This window comes from Ixodes scapularis, unplaced genomic scaffold (genome assembly GCF_016920785.2).
Source record: "Ixodes scapularis isolate PalLabHiFi unplaced genomic scaffold, ASM1692078v2 PGA_scaffold1__304_contigs__length_218370807, whole genome shotgun sequence".
Lineage (NCBI taxonomy): Eukaryota > Metazoa > Arthropoda > Arachnida > Ixodida > Ixodidae > Ixodes > Ixodes scapularis.
In genome coordinates this window covers 22,489,910-22,512,013 of record NW_024609846.1, presented here as the reverse complement: position 1 = coordinate 22,512,013, position 22,104 = coordinate 22,489,910, and the positions used below count along the sequence as shown (strand labels likewise).

The 22,104-nt window shown below is 46.4% G+C and overlaps 1 protein-coding gene across 1 annotated transcript; it reads right to left on the bottom strand.

Annotated features, from left to right (window-relative positions):
* Positions 1-2,321: 2,321 nt before the first annotated feature.
* Positions 2,322-19,938, bottom strand: LOC8030492 (U6 small nuclear RNA (adenine-(43)-N(6))-methyltransferase). The gene is made up of 7 exons (XM_029970313.3): positions 19,391-19,938; positions 12,406-12,546; positions 10,392-10,656; positions 9,223-9,289; positions 8,888-8,977; positions 4,074-4,202; positions 2,322-2,906 (listed from the first exon to the last, which is right to left on the bottom strand). The coding sequence occupies exons 1-7, from the start codon at positions 19,713-19,715 to the stop codon at positions 2,325-2,327; spliced, it is 1,599 nt and encodes a 532-aa protein (XP_029826173.2). The 5' UTR covers positions 19,716-19,938; the 3' UTR covers positions 2,322-2,324.
* Between the last annotated feature and the right edge of the window lie 2,166 nt (positions 19,939-22,104).

Sequence of the window (22,104 nt, the reverse complement as noted above, 5' to 3'; positions counted from 1 at the left end):
GAGATGACAAAAAATCAACGTTGCAAAAAATCAATCGTGAGGGTGAGGGCGTAGAGTGTGCGACCGGCGCGACGGCGGGACGAGGATTTGTTTGTTTACGGTTCAAAGGGCAAATCTATAGCCAACGTTTATACTTTCATCTTGTATATTATATAATCACCAGCACTAGACGCGGTACCGCGGGCCTCCATGGTACGGGCTGTTGCCTTTCTGCGATGCCGCGGCTCTCCTGAGCAAATGAAGATTATTATTATAATTATTAAATGTGTACAGCATTTATTAAACGAAGTGCGTGTCTTTTGTGTCGCCAACTGGCCTCGGCGCTTTCGCCTTTGGTTATCCAGTGCGGCTGCGTTTTGATACCGAAACTAACTGGCTCGTCTCAAAATCGAAATCAGAACTAATAGCGTTGACCTGGTTGCGCGCGTTGCGCGTCGGCTGCGTCGGCCCTTTGAAGAGACTGCATGAATTGATTTCGTAGCGTACAGTGCCAAGATAAACTGCAGATGCACCCGTAGGTGGTGTGTAAGGTATACCAGAATTTAAATAATAATGTAACCTGAGTAAAAATTATGAAAATGAAAACACATTTCTTCTATCTACGGCGTCCGCTTGCAGAAGACATATGTCTGAACGGCGCAAGTAGTTTGTAAAAAAAAAAAAAAAAAAATAAAAAACTTGCTTAAAAAAAGAAATATATATAGTTCATAATTGATTAGTATTCAGGACTGCACTTGAATTGTCTACCAGATTTCGATCGTAAAACTCAAGATTAGAGATTCTTTTCATTTTCTTCGGAAATGAACAAAATCCTAGAGCTAGAAAAACTGCTGCTTCATGGGTCATTTATAGATAACATTATTTTTTGTTTTGCTTTTTTCCCGCCCCTCAACTATAAAACATTTATTAATAGTGCTGCGACCGTCAATTTTCCCTCATGTACTTGTGAAAGGGTATGTTCTCACCTCATAAATTACTGGCAAAATCCTCAACCAAAATTAACCTTTCGTAATATAAAAAAAACTGCTGCACTAGGTTTATAAAAATATTACTCGAGCCATCCAGGACTAAACAGAATTTACATATAACAGCAAGCAATAGGCCACTTTCAAAAATCCCTCCATGCAACACTTCACACGTTGCACGTTGGGAACCAGCCACAGAGTAGAGTGGCATGGTTTCGGTTTCTATCAAACAGCTACTGTTTGTACTCCTGCAGCCAAGCACGTGAACTTCCAAGCCTGCATAACTTTTCTTTGCGCACATGCGAACGTGCTTGCACAACAGGGGCACCAGCAGGGACGTTGCAATCCACCGTTCTATGTTTGCTTACCTTTGCCCAATGTTACTAGAACCACTCAGTTGGGAAACTGCCATAGAGCCTGCTTTAAAAAAGTGGCTCCGTTCCGTACTCAACAACTGAGCTAATGGCAATTGCAACGCCGCCATTTCACCTGCAGCGTCCACTCTGGGAACTGCACGGCTGGACGTCGAGTCGGGCAAGGGCCAGTGGCGCCATCTCGCAGGGCCATCTCACAGTAGCTATGTAAAGCAACTTTCATGCTTCAACTCGTCGCTAAAGGGTGGCACTGTCATGGCATTTAGCTCAGTCTCGGTGGACACTAGCAGTTCAGGTTTCAAGGGCGAGTTTCCCAGCTGAGGGTCTTAGAAACGTTGCCTTCGCCAAAAATCTGGCACATCAGAAAGCACACAAACAGTGCCAAGTGTTTTTTTCGGTATCTCTCGGCAATGCCTACAGTACTGTACACTTGTAGGAAGTTGCAGCAATAAAAACGCAAGCAGCGTGTTCCGTCTTGACACGACGATCATGACAAAATCTGAAACTGCAAAAAAAACTAAATGGCCAACTGGTACCCAGAATTCATTTTGTGCCACCGTGCCACCAGGGGTGCTTCAATTCGGGAAAAGGTCTATGGGACTTACAAAAAAAATGCAAATATAAAACAATCTTAGAGATTTTGTCCTCTGTGAAGGCGACACTTCCGCAGTTCGCAATGTTCCTTTGTGGCCTGTATGGCCTTTGGCCAAGGACGTTCTTTTGGCAGATGTCGATATCCCATCAAACAGACCAGCCAATAAAGAAGGATGGATGAATGGATGAATCCGGCTGAGCCCTTTGGATCGGGCGGTAGCTATATCCTAAGGGCTCAGCCGGATTCAATCACTTTTCACGATTGAAGTGCCACCTATAGTTCTAAAGACTCATGATACACTTGTGAAGCTCTTCAACCAGTCCACTAGCACTGTCTCCTAAGCTTTCCATTTTGGACGTAAATAAACAAGGGAAGCCAGACAACAGACCACTAAAGGAAGGTGAGTTTATTCTTAAAATACTGGAGTAGCTGGTGGAGGCTTTCACGTTCCCCCTCCCTCGTCTGAAGCTGGAGGTAGACAGAGTTCGCTGTCCTTCGCACGCGGACGTCACAGCTCAGGAAGAGAGTGTCCTTGGAGGACTGACTGTCCTTGACTGGACCCCCGTCTTCTTTGGCTTCGACCTCCATCACCTCCTCTGTGTCATATGCTGCTTGTTCTCTGGCGCTCGCACGGTCTTCGCCGCCTGGCTGAGGCACTTCAGGGTCAATTTCAGTGCGAGCTTTCTTGCATGACGCTCCTATCGTCTGCGCCTCTTCTGACAGTCGCCTCTTCGTGGCTTCTTCCGTGCAACTGTCCTCCGGCTGTTGCTGCAGCTCTGGATCTGGCTTAGAATCTGGCTCCGGTTGTGACTGTGGCTCTGACGCTGTCTCCGGCTGTGTCTGTTGCTGCTGTGCCTTCAGCAGGCGCTGCATCTCCCTGCGTCTACGCCGCTGGTGCGACCAGGTGTTGCTCTCTGCCTTGACCCACAGGTGACACATGTTTTTGCCGTCTGCTATCACCTCAAAGGGCACCTGTGGCAAAAACAAAGGATAGTTTCCCCATCTGATACCCTTCACACTAAAAAAACACCTGCGAATAACGAGACTTGCGAGTAATACAGGACAAAAAAGGAACCTCTTAACCGCCCATTAACAGCGCTTAACAAAGTCACGACTTTAAGCATGGTCTGGGTCATTAAGTCGTTCCATTTTTGTTCCTTCCAAACTCAATGTAGTGAACGTCATTTATAAGATGTTGAACAAATTCAATAGCTGGAAAACACTGTCAACCCAGAGGCAGTCAATTAATTAAATTGCATAAACTGCTTTCCTGGCCTTGTACATTGCAATTTTCCATAAATAAGAGAGTACTTGGTCAATCTACCTTTTATTTCCTTATTTTCTGCATGTGTCGTTATGTGAATCAAGAGCAGAAAACGAAATCAAAACCATTTTTCTGTGGCCAAGGGTTCTGCTAAGCTCAGAGAGAAAGAAAAAAAATAAATGGTTGTTTTGGAAAGATTGGCAGCCTCAAAACTGGTGCTGCCTACTCCATTCAGCTGAGCTCATGTCTCAGAAAGTTAAATAACTATGTTTTGTGTCATTGAGGTAACGTGACTTCGACTCTACTGGACGGAGGAAACAGCAACAGCTTCCCTCCCCTTATCTCTCCCTAGCACTGTTTCATATTGAAACATGCGCGAAAAAGAACCACATGCCTTCAGTTGTTGAACTAAACTATTTTTGCTTTTGTTTGACCACAAGCTAAGTGCATATGGGCTAACAACAACATAAATGTTGGGCACCCAAAGGCATAAATGAAAGCTAGACTAAACCAGCTTAGTCAAAACAAAACATGCAAATTAAGCAAGGAAACAAGCTGTATCGTCTGTTGTAACCAACATTGTTCGCTAGCATTCCACACGCTTCCAACGAGGATGGGAGCGGATATGACTGCCTTAGCGGTTTTCTCACAGACCTTCAGCAGTTATGTGCGCAGCTTTCCCCGTGGCCTCCCGCACCTCCAAATTTAAATGCAGCTATTACTGTTACAGTTGTTTTTAAAGAAATGATCATTAAGTTAACATGAAACTGACAGCTATGTTTTCCTTTCAGCTCCTGCTCCCCAGTCTACAGTGAAGGTGCCCATAGCCAGGGGAAGGTCTTTGCCAATCTGTGGGCCCAACCATCCTTTCTCACCTGCACTTCCTGCAGCAGCTCCTTGATCCTGACAAAAAACCCCGGCACGCAGTACTTGACCCCCTTCAGCTTCCGGGGCAGCGTGAACTCCAGAGGGGGCTTGCTCTTCAGACGTCTCGTGCCAGGCGCCTGCAAACGCATCCCCGTCAGACCCTTTTTGCCTCACCTTCATATACCGCAACCTGGTCACAGGCTGTGCTATACGCTGTTCGAAACTGAAACAGTTTTTGCTGCACATCAAAATGCCTCGCCCTCTCTCAAGACGAACCGGTTGCGGGTAACTCTATAAATAGGGTGGATAAAAGTATGCCGAATCCATTTTTGGAAATTCGGTTTTAACCGAAAAAGGTCAGTTTTTTAGCACCGCGTCAAGGTGGGTGGCGGAAAGAGGGGAGAAAGAAAGAGGATTTTGCAAGGTTCGACATTGTGTGACGTCTTCATGATTGCCCTCTTTTAAGGTTCAACATGCAACAAAAGAGGTCTTGGATTGGTTTTCAGGGGACACATGTGTCCTTTCTGTGATCGGGCTGAGTGTGTCAAGTTCCTGGTCCTAAAAAAAAAAAGTTCAGATGTGGGCTAATATAAGGTTTTTCGCTTCATGCACTCTCAAAGGACATCAAGGAAAGCTGTCAATACCTTTCTTAACACCCTCTCTCAAACTTCCCTGTGGTTGAAAACATAAATACAATGGATTTTTTTTTTTTTTTTTTTTTTTCGTTCCGCTGGTTTTTTTTGGTCATCACCTTGGACAGTCACGTCGTCAGAATGGGAAGGAAAAAGCGCGCTGAAGATTATGCTTCGCGAATTCCGCGATTCTGAGGTGTGTCCTGACGGAAGTTGCAGCAAAGACCACGTATGTATATGTGCGTTATTCTTTGAGTGGTCACAAGTATCACAGCTACAAGGATCATCTGATCCGGTGTCCGATGGTGTATCTTTCATATTCACCGAAAAAAACCGGTAAACTTCGATGGGGGAGTACCCAGGGAAAAAGCCGCTTTTATGCAGCTTGACGAGCCCTTGATACTCCTAAGAGGCAGGCAAACGATGACATGACGGCACGACACTAAAATTACATTACTAAAAATATTTAAAAAATTATTATTTTGTTTTAATTAAATAAATTAAATAAAAAGTTAAATAGTTTAAATAAAAAATTAAAAAAAATATATAAAAAATTATATAGATGATGTACGAAATTATACAATGTTAAAATATGGCAGTTTTGTTTAGTGAGATGACATCAATTTCTATGGCAGCAAGATAATTTAGCAGCTCAGGCAGTGTATATTTAACTCTTTGACGTCCCAAGTTAGCGTGTGGTTGGGGAATATGCCGCGGATGTAGTTTTTGACGAGTTTAATGTACTCAAGTGTACAAACGGAGGTCAGCGAGGTTTAGGAAAGTCCAGAATTTAACTTTTATGACAGACTGATATGTTAATATTATTCGTGGGGAATAAATTTTTTGACACATCGGCTATTAATTACTGTAAACGACTTAATTTTCGCAAGGACCTAATTTTCGCGAATCGCCTACAATTTGCGAAAAATGGGTCCCGCGAACAATTACGGTAAAATGTAAACACATTAGAATTTATATTGAGATCCCACCGCGTCGCGAAAATTAGAACCCGCGAATTATTCAAAAACTTCAGCTTTGACCTAAAAGTTGTTTACAGTCGTAAAAGTCGTAAGTCGTTTTCAGTATTTATTTATAAGATAGAGGTAATGATGGGGAAGTTGAAGAAACATTATCTACTGCTCAAAAAACTTTTTTTTTTTTTGTAACACTAAGTTTATTTAAATTTGCTACACCAGTTGACCTCACACTAGATGTGCATAATATAACCTGGGATAGAAAAGTAATTGATAAATTTTGAGTTTTATACTTATCGGTAAAATGTTTCTATATTCATTCATTACGCCTACCAGGGTTGGGCAGTATCGCGATACAAATGTATCGCGATAGTATTTCAGGAATACATTTCGTATCTGTATTTCAGTATCGCGATACATTTTTTTCAGCAGTATCTGTATCGAAATACATTTTGAATGTTTCTTTGTATCGCGATACAATCAGGGTGAAATGTATTTCGTTACGTTTCTTGAGAAATACTCCCCCCCCCCCGAAAAAAAAATCCGAACACTTTTTTTTTTTACTTCTGAGGGCACCAGGGTCAAGGAGATGCTGGGGTATCGGTACCATGCTGGCGAAGGTTCCTTCCGATTCTCCAAACTATTTTGCTATGCCTGCTCTTTTCTCTTCTGAGAACTGTTGTTCGGTCGGGGACTCGAACCAGGTGGCGTGCCAGGAGTGGAGTCAAAGCATCTTGCGCCGCAGGTCCTTAGGTAGGGTTCCTTGAGTCATTGTTTACCGGCATCCAAAGCCCGCTGCTAACCGTCTCTCTTGCCTTAGCGTACACAGTACACCCATTCGGCAAAGCTAAGTCACAGTCCGTTGCAGCACGAGCCTGGCGGTGGTTGACTTAAAATAGTAGGATAACTCGCGCAGTGAAGTTCAACAGATATTCGAATGCGTCTGTGGCTGCGCCCATAATATTGCACGGCTCAAGGGTACGTTATCAGCCGACGTGAAAGTGACCCGCTGCTCTGGTGATCCGAAACCTAGAAAAGAGGTCAGACGTGGCTTCGCTGTGCCGACCCAGACTTCGTACACCTGCGACTCGTCTCGAGCGCGCTGTTTCTCGGAGAGCTCACCTCTGCCGGCAATATCAGATCGCAATCCACGAGGTCTCTATTTGGAATATGCAAGGCGAAACTTGATGACTGCAATCCATGCGTCGGTGGCGGAGGGTCAGAAGGAAGGATCTTCACAACAAGGATGCCACCGTATTGTTTTTTCAACCGTAACAGAAGATAAGACATGTGTTCCAGGATGCTTCAGGTGGTCCACCATTCTCGAAAATCCTGCACGATCTTCAACGAGGTAACCGACAACGAAAGTATGTATTGTCCTTTCGTACAGCAGCGTGTTAAAGTTCCATGTTCAAGGCCACACCTACAGAAAAAGAATACTAGTTTATTCCACCGTGACGTCATGTGATAAATGTTGATAGGGGTGTCCTTATTTGACAGGGGCGTGATGATGGGATTTCAGATGACAGAGAATTTATTTAGAGGTCGAAGTATTTTCGCATCCCTCGTCAGACAGACAGGATGTCAGGGAAGGGACCACGGTCAGTCCTTGATGGAACGTTTTTCTAAGCCCACTGAAGACACCTCGTCGTCCGAAATCACTACCTTCAAGGCAAAGTGCCAAGCCTACGGAAAAGTAATTTCAGGATCAAAAACTTCCACTTCCAACTTCAAGCTTCATCTAATTTGGTCTCAAATAAATTTGAAAAATGTATTGCAGTATCAGTATTTCTGTATTTGTATTTTTGGCCTCCCTAAAATGTATTCCTGTATTTGTATTTCCAAATACTTTTTGCCACTATTTAGAATGTATTTCCGATACGTATCGCGATACACTTTTACAGATATATTTCAGTATCAGTATTTTAGCTTCTATTTTAAAGTATCCCAGTATTTGTATTTCCAAATACATTTTTGAGTATTTCTGCCCAACCCTGACGCCTACTATATTTCTGAAAGCTTACTACGAATGTGCGCAATATGCTAATAGACATGTTATAATAAAAAACTACACAGAGAGTTTTTACATGGTCAACAAAGAAAATACTAATATCAGGACAATATTTTGAGGGGATGGATAGCCGAGTTTAGTTAAGCCGAGTTTTTGATGGTAACTGAAATATTACAGCCTTGCTTTTGCTAGCATTTATATGTAGGAAGTTTTTTTTTTTTAAACAAATTTTTAAGTTTGATAGGACACTATTTGTTTTGCTAATAAGCTGCACACTACTCGTATCCAAATAGTTATAGTAATTATGGGAAATTATGTCAAAATAACGGCAGAGAGTTATGGGTATATCCATGCTTTGTACGTGAAAACTAAGTCGAGGGTTATAAATGAAAAGTGCCGAAAGAAACCAAGAACCAAAGAAGTGACACCACACCGTGCTTCCACTGCCCGTTTTCTGTGGTACCTTTCGTTTACAAGTCATGTGTAAAATTAAAATAAACATACCAATTATGGTGTTAATGCAATTAATGCATAGCTCAGTTGGTAGAGTGCTCCCCTAGAAATGAAGAGGTCCCTGGTTCAATACCAGGACCAGGCAGATTTTTTCAGTATCGCACCAGTTATCTAGCTGTGTTTGGAGATTTGTGTTTGTTCTTTGTCCCCACTTTTTATTTCCCTCTCCAAGGATTGTTATACCAATTACCTATTTTATTGCAATTCGAGGAATAGGCTAGAACAAGGCATACAAAGCTCTTATGGTAACTTGCAGTCGTATCTCGACACAACGTCGCCGATTGTTACCCTGTGAACCCTCTCCGCTACGAGTTTATGCAATCCTGGAGTTGGTCGCAGAGGATCCGACGAAAAAGACTAGCAAATGCAGGCGTAGCCAGCATTGCGGTGACCTAGTTTCCGCCGCGGCAACCCAAGTTTCTGTCGACTGGCAGAATGCGGCCCGAGCTGGAGCAGAACGGATGTCTGCCGCACCCGCCTCTGCTGCCGTGCCACCGCCAGGAATCCACATAATCACGCAGTTGAGTTGTCACCGGAGGGAAGTCGAACGGTCAAAACGAAGTTTCGGTGAGCGCAAGAGTTGAAGACGAGTTCCAGGCACTGCGGTGCAAGGCAGAGCAACGCGTCCGAGCGTGCGCCCGCAGCCATGAGGACGACGACGCACTGACGACCAGACTAGAGAAACGGCTCACGCTTGCGAGGTCGGCATCCGAGAAGGTCCAGGCCACGCCCCAGCGCATCGTCTTCCCCTGGCAGAATTCCGTGGACGTGCAGTTGACCCCCTGGAAGAGGAAACAATGGCGTGACCCCCTGTGCCACAATGCACAACTGCGCGTCTGGTCATGCGACATCAATTTCCCTGCCTCATTTTGACGGGAAATTGAAGTGGTGTATGTATAGGTCACGTGACGTCAGATCCCGTGATATCAATTTTCCCAGTAAATGTAGCGGGGAAACTGAATTAGTGTTCAGTTGCCCCGCTTTCACTTTCCCCAATGAATGTGGTAAGTGAAAGGCACAACTTCACCTGCTCGTTCAGCTCGGCCATGACCTGCTTGACACTGCTCTTTTTTCCCAGCATGACAGTGTAGAGGCTGCAACAGACAACCATAAAAGTCCAGTGTATCTATTAAAAAAGCAACATTAAATAAAAGATCCAGGAAGAAGCAACAGTCCAAATGGGCTCATACTTGTGTATGAGCTTGTTATTTAAGTATTTGTGTGAGTCAACACTGTCTCTAGCAAAGGAAAGGAATGAAATATTTGGTGAGCTTTCACTTTATAAAGCTTACACTCATGGCAAGCGTCAGGCAAAAAAGGTTCCGGATAAGGGGACGGGCACGGCCCAAGCGACGCTTTGATTTGTTATCACAGCTCTGCACAGATAGGAGCGAGAAGGTCTTTTAACTGACATTTGATCTGGCGAAAAGGCCGAGAACAATGTTGGAGGTTTTGGATACAGCCACCACAGCCTCCCTCAATCGCCACCTATGGTCCATATTTAGTTGTCTCCAAAGAGCCAATCTTTCCTCTCGGACGTCGGTGGTTTCGCCTTAATGGCGGCGTTGCTACATCTCAATTTTACACTGTTGCGTACGTTGTGCCACGGCCGCTCGAACCCTTCTACTCCCCCGGTGCATACTTGAAAGCATCTGAGAAGACCCTTTCCCTCTTGCGTAAGAGGAAAAGTGGGCGTAACCAGCAAACAGCATGGTGGGAACCGCGCCGTGCTCAGTTCAGTCCAAACATTTTGGTATGCATCAAAACTGTAAGTACTAACATATTTAAAAAAATGAAAAACGTTTACAACTTCCTGTAACGCCAATTTAGAGCGCAGCTCTTGAGGAGGAGGAAGGGAGGCTACTGAGGAGAGGGTATGCCCCTCCTCCTCATCTGTACCCTCTCCTCCTCCCCTCCTTTTTTCATGCGTGAAACGCGAAACGTCTCGTGACGTTTCGGTGGAAGTCACGGGGATGTTTGGACACGTGATTTCCATCAAAGCGTCACGGTGACGTTTCGGCACCGCGCCGAAACGTCGCGTGACGTTTTGGCGCGGTGCATTATGGGACGTTTCCCATAATACACCATGCGGTTACGCCGACACCGACGGCAACGCTGCACAAGCGGGAAACAGGCGCCTAAGAGCTGCGCTCTAATATGATTTGCAGTTTTCTGGACTTTAGAAACCAGACCCACCGGACTTTCTCGCGGAGTCCGAGGCTGTCCTTGAGCAGGACGTCCCGCACGAAGGCCACCTCTCCCCCGGCAGGCCACACCTTCTCCTCCTCGGCCCCGGACATGTCCGAGGACGGAGGGGTGCGGCCCTGCTCCTCGGCGCGGCCCTGGGCATCTGCCTCCTCCGGGCTCCCGAAGAAGGGCGGGTTGCAGACGACAAAGTCTACTGCCGTCGAGTCCCCCTCAACAGCCTCGTGAGCCTCCCGCAGTGACCCCACGGCTACCACTGCAATGGCCGAGCCAACGGCGGGAATCGGCGAAAGGGGCAGGGACTTCCGGCGTTCATTTTCAACCGGATTTGGCGCAAGGAATCGGTTTTATTTGATATTTCACCGAGATGAGATCGGCAATTATGGGATGCATACTCAACAATTTAAAGACAAAGAAAGAGGAAACTACAAGGAAGACCAAGAAACAATAGAAGGAGGAAAACCGAATGACCACAAGTTAATTTAAACAACAGCCATAAATTTTCAAACCACCAGAATTTTTTTCTTGTTTTTTTTTTTTTCATTCGTTTTTTGGTTTTTTAGCAAATTTTTGATCTTTCTTTTTCTCTGTCGGTTTATTTATAATCCGATTAAGTCTGCAGTGCTAACATTAGAGTGGACTGAGGCATTTTATTTTTTATTCCTTTACCAGTTCCAACTCAGTTATATTATACGAGGCTGCAGCAGTGGCCCGTGAAAATGTAGAAGACAACATATTGGCGAGGAGATCAAACTATAGGGGGCGCAGTTTCGTTATCATCATCATTGCCACAAACAATCGCTGTGTGGAAAACAACACCAACGCCAGCACTCGCCACGCTTGGTCCAGCGAGTGCAACCGATACGATGTGGCTGGCCCGGCACACCTGCACGTGACCACACATGGGCATGTTTTGCCTTCCAAAAGGCCTTCAATGACATTGAACACAAGAGGGGACTAGATTGTTTCTATCAAGATGCATATAGGAGAAAAGACTAGTGTTACATATCCTTCACGAGACTTGCATCGTCTTCTTCCATGGTAGCGAATGCACCACTGACTGCGGTCGGAGGGTTTGTGTGCCACACAGCGTTAGTTCCCAAGGCGGCCGCTAGGGAGCGCCACTTTTCGATCTACTCCCCATTAGAAGTGAGCAATGGCACACAGAGCAGGAGAAACTGCACAAACAAATCTAAGTGCAAGACGAGCTGGAGTAAACTGAACCTAATTAGAAAGAACCCCGAGCCTCAGGCAAAAGAAGGGCAGCACAAACGTGCAAACTTTGTGTTGGGAGTTTGCATTTGTTGTGCTGTCCCTCTTTTGCCCAAGCCTCGGGGTTCCTCGCAATTAAGAAACTGCATCTTCGGGCTCTCTTCGCTGCAAAGGTTTTTAAAAAATAAATTGCCCCGAGCAAAAAAAAATTAATCGCCGTAGTCTGTGACAGAAGGACAACACGGCGTCTCTTTCGAATGCCCGTCCTCCATCATGCACTTGTTGCCTTCCGCCATGCACTTGCTGCGCCTGCACACTCGAGGCTTACATAATGATGATGATCATCATCATTGTGTAATGATGACCACGTAATCATGTAATGATGATGATGATGATCAAGGAAGGAAGCTCGCGCCGGGGGTGGAAGCGTCCTGCTAGTCTCATCCCATCAAGGACTCCACAAAATCTATGGGTGACGCCACACACCCGGCCAAACATATTTCTAACGTGCCGAGAGAAGACACGGCGGGTAGTAGATCTCCGCCGTATGATTGTGTCCTAATGCGGAATCTCTTTTTTCGAAAAGAGATTCTAATTTTTAGCTTGCTCGTCTTTTAACTTGACTTTGCGTTTAATGAACGCCTTTCACTCATTTGTTACCTGTTCATGTTGCACAAACGAGTTTTCTTTCATTATAACTAACGGGGTGTACCCACTCTGATGCTTCGGTGCCACTGGTTGTCTTTGCAAATAAATAAATAAATGCAGCTTCAACGTGCACTTCTTGCCCTACCTTTGATGTGGTTCTCGAGGTTGTTGCGTTTCACGTTTTCCGTCGCATGGGCCAGGTTGACAGGGTCCGTCTCCGTGGCCGTGAAGGACCACCCGCACTGCTTGTGTCCCAACAGGGGCAGAATGCATGACGCTCCCGTGCCTGCACAGGGAGGAAAAACGCGGTCGGCGAGGTTCCTTTCTCGTAGCACGTCTGGCAGAATCGCAAGGAACACCTTCCTCAAAAAACTTCAATCAATAAAAAAAAAAAAAAAAAAAAAATTTAGACTAAGAGTTTTTTTTTTTTTTTTTTTTTTTATTAAGCTCCTTGCATCAAATCTACTTTCACAATCACCAATGAAACTGACAGAGTAGCTCCTGATTTATGCCTTTCACTCCGGGACCAGTCTTTCTCGATAGAATAAAAGTATGAAGACACATAGCCACTGCACGGCGAGTGGAAGTCCAATGCGTGCGAGTTGTACACAGAAGTAGTCGTACGGGTCTGACAGAGCTCTTCAAGCTGAGTGTTGTATACAAGGCTTTGGCACTTCAAGTGTCCCCCTGGTTAATTGTTACAATGAACCGATTGACCCTGCTGAGATCCCGAGATCAACGTACCGATACAGGGCATGGTTCATTTGACACAATCCTGACCGAAACAAGCTAAGCAACTAAGGTAAAACAGTGAGACAAGTCTGCTTCTCAGTAACCCAAAGGCCTGTGCGTAAGGTCATTTCACAGGGCTGCCAGCTATTCCCACTGATTACTTATGTTATTGCACGCACGAAAATGACCAATTTCCGAGGCAAAAAAAGGCCACTCACGCCGCGCAACGAAAATGCTCGATATAAATAAATAAAGTCAGTATACACAGAACGTGTGTCCGCTGCATCTTTCGGAACTAGTGGTGGACATTGCAGTTTTTCTTTATTTTTCTTTTGTTATAGCATGTTGTTTTACTCTAAACTCTGTCCTTTCTTGTGTGATGGTAGGCACGTCCTAGATTTGACTAGTTTTGTCTCATAAACTGTTTAAAAGCAAACACTGAATGCCGAATGCAAACCTCGGCATTGGGCGTTCACTTTCGAACAGTTACTAGAGACAACCGTGGTAGAGGCAAAGACAGCTAGCTCTGCATCTGCCCGCTAATTGGTGCAGTGGTAAAACGCCGATCTAACAATCCAGAGGCATCCATTTTACCAATGTCCATTTTAGCAAACGCCGGTTTAGAGACGCCCTTTATAGACCGACACGCGGGCTTGACGTCATGAAGCTGTGGCGGCGCTGTGATCGCGCCGGAGCCGGGAGGTGTGGGCAGAAGGGCACGCGTTTTGCACGGGTGTAATAGCATTTCAGCATGCTGCAAAGCTGTGTAGCCATTAATTGCACCGAAAGGTACAGGAAAAGTAGCGGAGTGAGTTTCCCCAAGTTCCCGGCTGACTCTCAAAGGCGCAGAAGGTGGATGATATCAGTGTTGCGGAATGGGCACCCCCATTCCATTCCAATTCCATTCCGGGAATTAGAGTTTTCGATAATTCAATTCCTTTCAACTCCTAGGAAAGGGGACACCGGGCCCATTCCCACTCCTGGAATGGCTGAATTGTCCCGTTCCATTCCTCTAATTCCTAAACGTAAAAATTGGCCTTCGACAGCTACATTGTGCAATGTTTCCGGCATAAGCAGCATAAAGCTAACATTGTCAAAAGCATAGACTCTTGCAAAAAAAAAAAAAAAAGCTAAATGCTTCAAAAAAGCACTGATCTTACTAAGCTCACTGTGCTGGATTGCCTGGGGTGACCTGAAGCGTCCGCAGCGGTCCATCGCAAGGTGAAAAAAGGTATGCAGAGACTCAATTCAAAGGAAGTGAGCGGGCATCCGCTAGCTTGTCTGTAACCCCAACCCACTTGAATGTAAAATATATAACAAAGAAAACAGGCATCGGAACAAAGGTCAAGTAAAAGGCGGACTTACACGTAAAATTGCAGTATATATAAAAAAAAAAGCGTCGGAGCAAAGCGCAAGAGGAGAAGTGAGAAGTGAATCTCGCTTTGTTTTAATGCCGAAGCAAACCCAGACTTCGCACTTCAAAGGAGTGCGCACGAATGAACGTGGAAGGCAGCAGGGTTGACCACCTGCTAAACGCTTCTCGAACTACAAGAAAACAATAACTGATCATCTTTCTGCGGCGGCGTGCGAGTCAACGAGCTATCAGGGCTGTGCGAGTTATGAGTCGCCCTTAGATCTCAGTCTGTGAGCGCGCGTGCATTCTCTATGCCGTCGCGAAAAAAAAAAAAAGGAATACAAGAAGCACGATGAGGAGCTGTGCATGGCGGCTTCTCTTTTTGCCGCTTCCTTCGTTTCTTTTGCTTGGCGCTTGGTTTCTTGTTTCGCTTTCGTGTAACACCAGTAAAGCCCGTCGTCTGTGCGTCCGTGAAAGGCGCCACCGCCAACCCCTCCCCCCTTTGGTCTTTGCTCTGACGCTTGTTTTTTGTAGTTTTTTTGTATTGCTAGCAGTTTCCCGCGCATTTTTTTTCTGAGCAACTGACTCGCTGACTGGCTCCGTTTAGCTAAACGTAACCACTGCCCCCCCCCCCCCCCCCTAAAAATAAAAATAAATAAAGAACCGGGCCCCCATTCCATTCTGATCAAAAGGCATCTAATTCCATTCCCATTCCATCCCCCTCATCGTTACCGCCCATTCCATTCCGGGGTCGCAAAAATGCGGAATGATCCCGGAATCATTCCAACACCGGAGTGGCAACTCCGCAACACTGGATGATGTCCATGAATCGAAAATAATGGTTGCCTTGCGCGAACGACCGTTTGTGCGAGAAACACTTTCTTGAAGGCAAGTGTGGCTTCCGTGTCAATCTCCGTTCCGAAGCTTGCTTATGTGCAGGGAAACCGATGTCTGATCAAGACCACCCAGATTTTGTTCTTGCGGTGTTCGTGCACAAAGCACCGGCCAAGTGCTTGTCGGTGGCTCGCTACCAGCGTTGGTGGCAACACGTTACAAGTAACGACGTTGCCAATAACACGTTACTTTTTTCTATAACGTAATAATGTACTCGTTACTTTTTTCAAGACACTAACGAGGAACATACTTACGCTACTTATTTCGAATAACGCGTATTAGTAGTTAATTACTCGTTCATATTCTTCCCAAGACCTAAAAAAAGTAATTTTTTTTTTTGTGCTTTCATATTTTGTTTTACCTACAGCCCAGACGCAGCTGACACTACGAGCTGATGGGACCAATCGACAGTGTCAGAAATACACCATCATGGTGTCCGTCATGGTTCTGAACGTGATCTACCATCGGTGAACCAATCATAAACAAGACCCAGTGACTCACTCTTTTGATGCTGCTTGGCTGGTCCCATTAGCTTGTAGCTTCGGCCGTGTCAGGGGCACTGATACATCAAAACCATATTTCTCTTTATTATCCGAAACGATTGAAAACGATGCCGAGACATTACCCTTGAAATTCGAAACTTGGGAATTCAGTATTTGTGAAGTAAAAAAACAATTTCCAAATCCCGAATTTGAAGTTCCCGCGTGATGCGCACCAGTGCGGTGACGTCAAAGATTGCAAAGACCTGCAAGTCGACTTTCTTTCCCGCCTCCGCTCCAAACATTGCCACCGCAGCTCGAAGCGAGGAGGTGAGGAGAGGGTGAGAAGGGCACCGGTGGACTGGCGGACCAGGAAAAACCGGTTTTATTTTGTGTGTCGAGCGCCGCATGTTTTCCGAGGGAGGATACAAATCCAGGAGGCGGCATCACACCAGACTCCGATTTTTGGCATTTCAAAAAGGGCCGTAGTGCAATCACAATTGCGTTAAAAAACATGTTTTACTATTGCCGTTATTAAATGTTATAGAAATGTTGCCTACAAAGCTTCTAAATTTCATGATTTTTGGGCATCACAAATCAAAGGAAGCAAGGAGGTGAGAAGTGGGAGAGAAAAACGGCAAAAATAAAAAGGCACATGCGCGCCGTGCAGAATTTTTTTTTTTTTGTTATGTGGTATTTTTTTGCGTGGCTATGACTACAATTTGCATTGTTTTAGACAATAAAAAGAATACGACCTTTGGGGTGTCAGTGCCCCTTAAATGAAACGAAGTATAGGCACAAAGTCATTAATTATTGCACTACATTCCAACTACCTGCAAAATCTTGCTTGTCCTTTCCCCATGCAAAAAGTCCCACTTCGAAAAAACCCCAATGCCTACGCCCTTTGTCCCAAAGTAAAAAAATGCTGCAGCAAAAAAAAACAAAAAATTGTTACCGTCATTTTATAAATAGAACTTTCAGCCTTTCCACTCTGGTGAAGGAGGAAGACAGCGAAGCTCTACTATGGTGGGACAACCTCAAGGACGCTGCCTAGAGGATGACGCCTAGGACCACCTCAAGGACTTCTTGGGCGACCTCAAGGACTTCTTGGGCGACCTCAAGGACGCCGCCTAGGACGACCTCAGGGACGACGCCTAGGACGACCTCAGGAACGACGCCTAGGACCACCTCAGGGACGATGTCTAGGACGACCTCAAGGTCGGCGCCTAGGACAACCTCTGGGACGACGTCTAGGATGACCTCAAAGACGACGTCTAAACGACCTCGAGGACGACATCTAGACGACCTCGAGGACGACTTCTAGGACGACGCCTAGAGAAATTCAGTTTTTCCACTCTGGTTTTCACCAGAGTGGAGAGGCTGGAAAGGTTGCAGCCATCTATGAGCGACAGCGAGAACCAGACAACCGTTCAGCCGGTTGTCTGGTCGCCGTTGCCGCTCATAGATGGCGGTAGCTGTCCAGAGTTTTGTGTCGACATTTATTTGGTGATGGACACTGTCACGAATCGCCGAAATTTCTTCTTTTTTTTTTTATGTTGTTTTGTCGTTTTTTTTTCTGCATTTCTCTTGTGGGGGTGGTATGTCAGAATAGGCCGGGTATCCCGAAAAGAAGCGACCAGGGAGTCGGGGACTTGATCTTTATCTCTACTCCGCCTTGTGTACGCGGCGTACCGAGAACTGAAGGCTTTCTGTGTGTGTATTCTTTTATTGGGCCATGCCGAATGTACGGAAGGGAAGCTTGCCGCACCCTGGTTTTCTTTACTTTAAAGCCGTTTTGTGTAGGCGTCGCACCCTGGACCGTAGGTTTATTTTGTTTGTGTGAGGTTTGTGTGAGGTCGCGCCATGCGGGGATGCCGAAGGGGGGCGGTCGGGGGTCTGGCTCGTCAGCGGAAGGGCCGCTTTCTTTACGCGTCCAACCGAGGGTGTCGGGTGACCACGTCCCCCAAAAAACCTCCCAGCGACGCTGTTGAAGCTGGATGGAATGTAAAAGTAATTTTCTGTTTGTTTGCTTGGTTGTTTGTTCTTCTCCTGGAAAAACGAAAAGGAAAAAGGGAAAAATTTGCGAAACTAAGAGTTCTGATTGGAGCCAAGAAGCTCGGTTCTGATTCGTCAACGGAAGTGTCTTCAGAATGCTGCTATTGCTTATAAATAGAAGTGAACTGGCGGGAAAAGAGGCACGGAATCCTGAGAGCAGTCGGAGACGCTGCTCTCCCGTCCAGCGGGCGTGAAGACGACGGGGATTTGAGCCCGCCGTTGGAACGTCATTGTTCTTCCCCGAGTTTTGTTGGTTTCCTGTGAAGTACCGCGTGGTGCTAGTGTTGCAGTGTGAGTGCGTGAGAAAGTGCGCCCGAGAAAATCGTCCGACGGACTGGACCAAGACCACAGAGGAGGCGTCCAATTCCTGGACCACCGACGATCTGGCAGATAAGACTTTTATTATCACTTGATTTTTGTTGCGCCCGTGCGCTTCGAGTCTGCGGCTTGTATTGAGCGACTCTTCGGGCTTTTTCTGTATGTTCGCGAGCGTACGTTGCCTGCGGTTTTTGGCGAGAGCTTTTCATTGTTGTTTGAAGTTAGTAAATATTTTGTGATTTTATCCTTTACCCTGTGGTCGCCTCCCTTGCTCACTTTTACACCAGGCGTGGACCTAGCGCCTGTCAACTGGTCGAACATTTTTTTTTTTTTTTTTGTGTGCACATGAGCTGTGGCCTTTGTCTTTTTAATGTTGTTTCAACTAATTTACATACTGGCCCACGAACGTTTGTGACAGACACGAAACTGGGGAAACTAGCCTTTAACAGCTCCGCTGTAAAAAGTAATGCAAAAGTAATGTGCGTTACTTTTAACGGTAACACTTTCCTTTTATTTTAAGGTAAAGTAGAGTTTCGTAACGTTTCCGAACACCACTCGAGCCAAGGGCAGTCTGCTCTGATATCCACTAAAGTCACTGGACCCTGGGAAAGTAGCACCACTGCCTTCCCTACCTGCTAGCTGGACACAAACAGATACTAACATACAGGCGACATAAACCTCGCAAGGCAAATGGTTAATCTGTTTATGTTGCATGGAAATCGCCATCTCGGTCCATTCAAATCTTATAAGCTTCCAGAGGGTCGTTTTAAACCAGCCATGCAAAGATCACCATGGAGCATCACCGTACGGAAGCGTTCCTCGCCAATATAAGCGTGTTTGGTAGTGAGTATGCAATCATGCCCATCTCCACAGATCTCTTACAATTATATTGCACTTCGTGCGTATTTTAAAACAGTACACTAATTTTTTAGTGCCTCCAAGCACCGACACAGCATGTGGTGGTGGTACGAAGATGTACCCTTGTTTCGCCGGTGTGTGGACAGCAAAATCTTGATATGCGAGAAACGCCTCCATAAAGCTGCCCGTCACCAGTGAATTTAGATCGCCTCAGCAAAAACGGAGGCGTCATGGAGAAATCGCTCATTTCACGGACCAAAATGGCAACCATACAGGGAGCTTGGCGCTACATTCCCAGGATCCGGTGACCTTAATATCCGCAAGAGACCGGAGCCGCGCGAACACGGTGGGTGGCAACAAATGCGAACGGCGCCGTCGTTTTCCGTCCAGTAAATTCGGTCGGCGTCAAGAGTTTTCCGCAAGTGTGAACGAGCCCTTACCGATGTCGATCCCCACGCCGCTGTCTTTGTCCGGGAACAGCCGGAGCAGGTCCTCCAGCCAGAGCACGTAGTTGAGTCTCTGCGGCACGGCGGGCACCAGCCGGTCTGTCGGAAGGTGCACGTCCAGCTCGAAGTAGTGCTTGAGCAGCGTCCCGGACAGCGCGCGCTGGGACTCGTGGTTCTTGAAGTCCAGGCGGACCTTGCCGCTCAGGTCGTAGATGACATGCTTGCGGAACTCCGGGTACCGCACGGCCAGGTCCTTGAAGTCGGGCGGGGTCTGGAAAACGTTCCGGGGGTGCATGTATTGGTTGAGCGACATGCTCATGCGAACTGCGGCCGGCGACAACGGAGGATGCTGGAGAACGTTCGTTACGTCCACCCGGTTTAGCGCGCCCTTATACGCGCTTCAGAAAGCGTCAGTGAAGTTAAAAAGTTAAAATCGCGAGGTGTGAAAGCTAGTTTAAACGCGTCAAAAAGTAAAATACAGCGCGAACTGGCGCAAACGACATCTCACGCCGCCATGTTTTTGAAGTCGCTGTAAGCCACCTGGTGGCTGCCTAGCGAACTCAAATAAAAAAATAATTAAAACAAAATCTTGAGCCACTTTAATTTGGGAAGCTGGATAACCATAGAGTTACTAACAATAAATGTAGATGACCAGCGAAGCTGTTTAGCACGCTACACAGACTTGACACAGAATTTTCTTGATCGATGGTCATTATTTCGCGTGGACGACTATCGCCGCCCCGAGGAGCCGGAGGAAACTACCGGGTGATACAAGGAGACGACAGGCTCTTTAAATCGACCGGAAAATTCGGTTCCCTAGGGTGCCTACATGTCTGTCTGTCTCAGGGTGAAGACATCCATTGTTGCACTGAGTGTGCCAGCGCGTGACGCTCTCGCGCACTCGGTGCGTGACTTGGGCGGTAAAATGGCGTCTATGCATTAGCCAGAGCTACGCGCTCGAGCTGAGTGACATCGGATTGCGCGCACTTCAAAATGCATAAAAAACGATTGGGCGGAAAAATGGTTGAGATGTCACCACTCAAGCAAAAGCGCGTATGTATGAAGGCACTCTACGGTTCCCTAACCTATCGCGCTACGACTTTGTGCAGCGTTGCCCACAGATGGTGCATTTTTTTTTTTTTTTTTGTAAAATTTGCAAAGAGTGAATTTACCTGAGGAAAAAGTAAAGACAAAAAGGCTTAGCTCCTATGAAAACGCAGCGACGCCACCGGTCTTCAAACAACATGGCGTTGTTTCGCATGGGACACAAGAGATGGCGCAACGAACGCCGCCAACGAACGAGCATACGGCGCCGAGAGCCAGCGTAGCTTTAGCAGTCAATCTTTTCGACTCAAAAGCAGCGCGCGTTCCGCAGGCGGCGACAGTCGCAGAAACAAAAGCAGGCACGGTAACAACAAGGAACTGCAGTTCCTTGTCCGCTAAATATGACGGCTCTCAACGTCGTCTGCTCGTTCGTTGGTGGCAGTTGGCGTCGCGACCGCTTGCGCCATCTCTTGTCTCCCGTGCGAAACGGCGCCGTATTGTTTGCAGACCAGTGGCGTCGCTGCGTTTCCATAGGAGCTAAGCCTTTTTCTTTTAGAGCGCAGCTCTTAGGCGCCCGTTTCCGGCTTGAGCGGCGTCGCCATCACCGTCGCCGTCGGCGTAACCGCGCGGTGCATTATGGGTAAATTTCCCCGCTAAATCTAGCGGAAAAATTTACCCGCTATAGCGAAAAAATTTCCCCGCTAGATCTAGCGGAAGAATTTCCCCGCTAACCCGTCTTGGCCTTCTGCAACCCTTGCAGAAGGCCAAGACAGGTATTGATGTCACTGGCTATCTCTTTATTGTTGAATCAAAGACACACTGGCTGGGTGCATTGTTCAATCCCCACCCCCGCCTGTTTGGAAATGCGCTGTCCGGTAGATCTGGAAGAGCATCGTACCCGCTTGCGGTCGTGCACTACGCAGTAGTGCACGTTAAAGATTCCAGGCTAGTGGTTGTGCTGCACTGGCTAAATTGCTCATCTACCGCTGGGAGAAAAGTCGTCCATTGAGGCACACTAAGTTCCATGCTGTATAAACGTACACATATGCCAATTTTTGTTTAAAGGGTTCAGTTGCGTTTATTTTGTACATTCCTTTGATCTCACCAGTCTAATCAGTCTATCTAAATGACAACGACCAAAAAACTTCAATGCTAAACATAACTTACACTGTTTTTAATTTGGGAGTCGCTTCACAAACAAAACTCAAACCTCAGATTAAATGGACACAGCCTTAACTCCAGAGCGCCAGGCATCAGAGCTGTAGCAGCAGAAAATCTTGAAACTCTTGCTGTCACCCGGGCCTGTACCATGAGGCAGATGAGGAGATCCCTTACGAGACTAGCACTTTATTGGAACAGACCACCTACATGGCCATCATGCCAGTGCTTGTTCACCAATCTTACATCCTGGTTGCTGTATGATGCAGCCTGGCAGACCTCATATGTGGAACATGCTTCAGGATAAAACCTCATAGTCACAAATGCTCCTTCACGATAAACCTTTGAGAATTTGACGACGAGATTGAGAATGCCCGCTTCCGGTTGTCCTGCCTGCGTTACAGCAGCTTTAAGAAAGCTGCTTACCTTGCACCCTCAGAATGAGGGCTAGAAAACATGTTGCCAATCAGAAAAACAATGAACCCGATGAATAAGACCACCACAGG

Excerpts from the sequence above, each read along its gene's own strand:
- LOC8030492 (XM_029970313.3), bottom strand. The coding sequence starts at position 19,715 with ATGAGCATGTCGCTCAACCAATACATGCACCCCCGGAACGTTTTCCAG. Across the intron at positions 4,203-8,887 it reads CGGATGCCGACCTCGCAAGC|GCGCCTGGCACGAGACGTCT; the intron begins GTGAGCCGTTTC and ends ATGCGTTTGCAG. Across the intron at positions 2,907-4,073 it reads AGCTGCTGCAGGAAGTGCAG|GTGCCCTTTGAGGTGATAGC; the intron begins GTGAGAAAGGAT and ends TTTTTGCCACAG.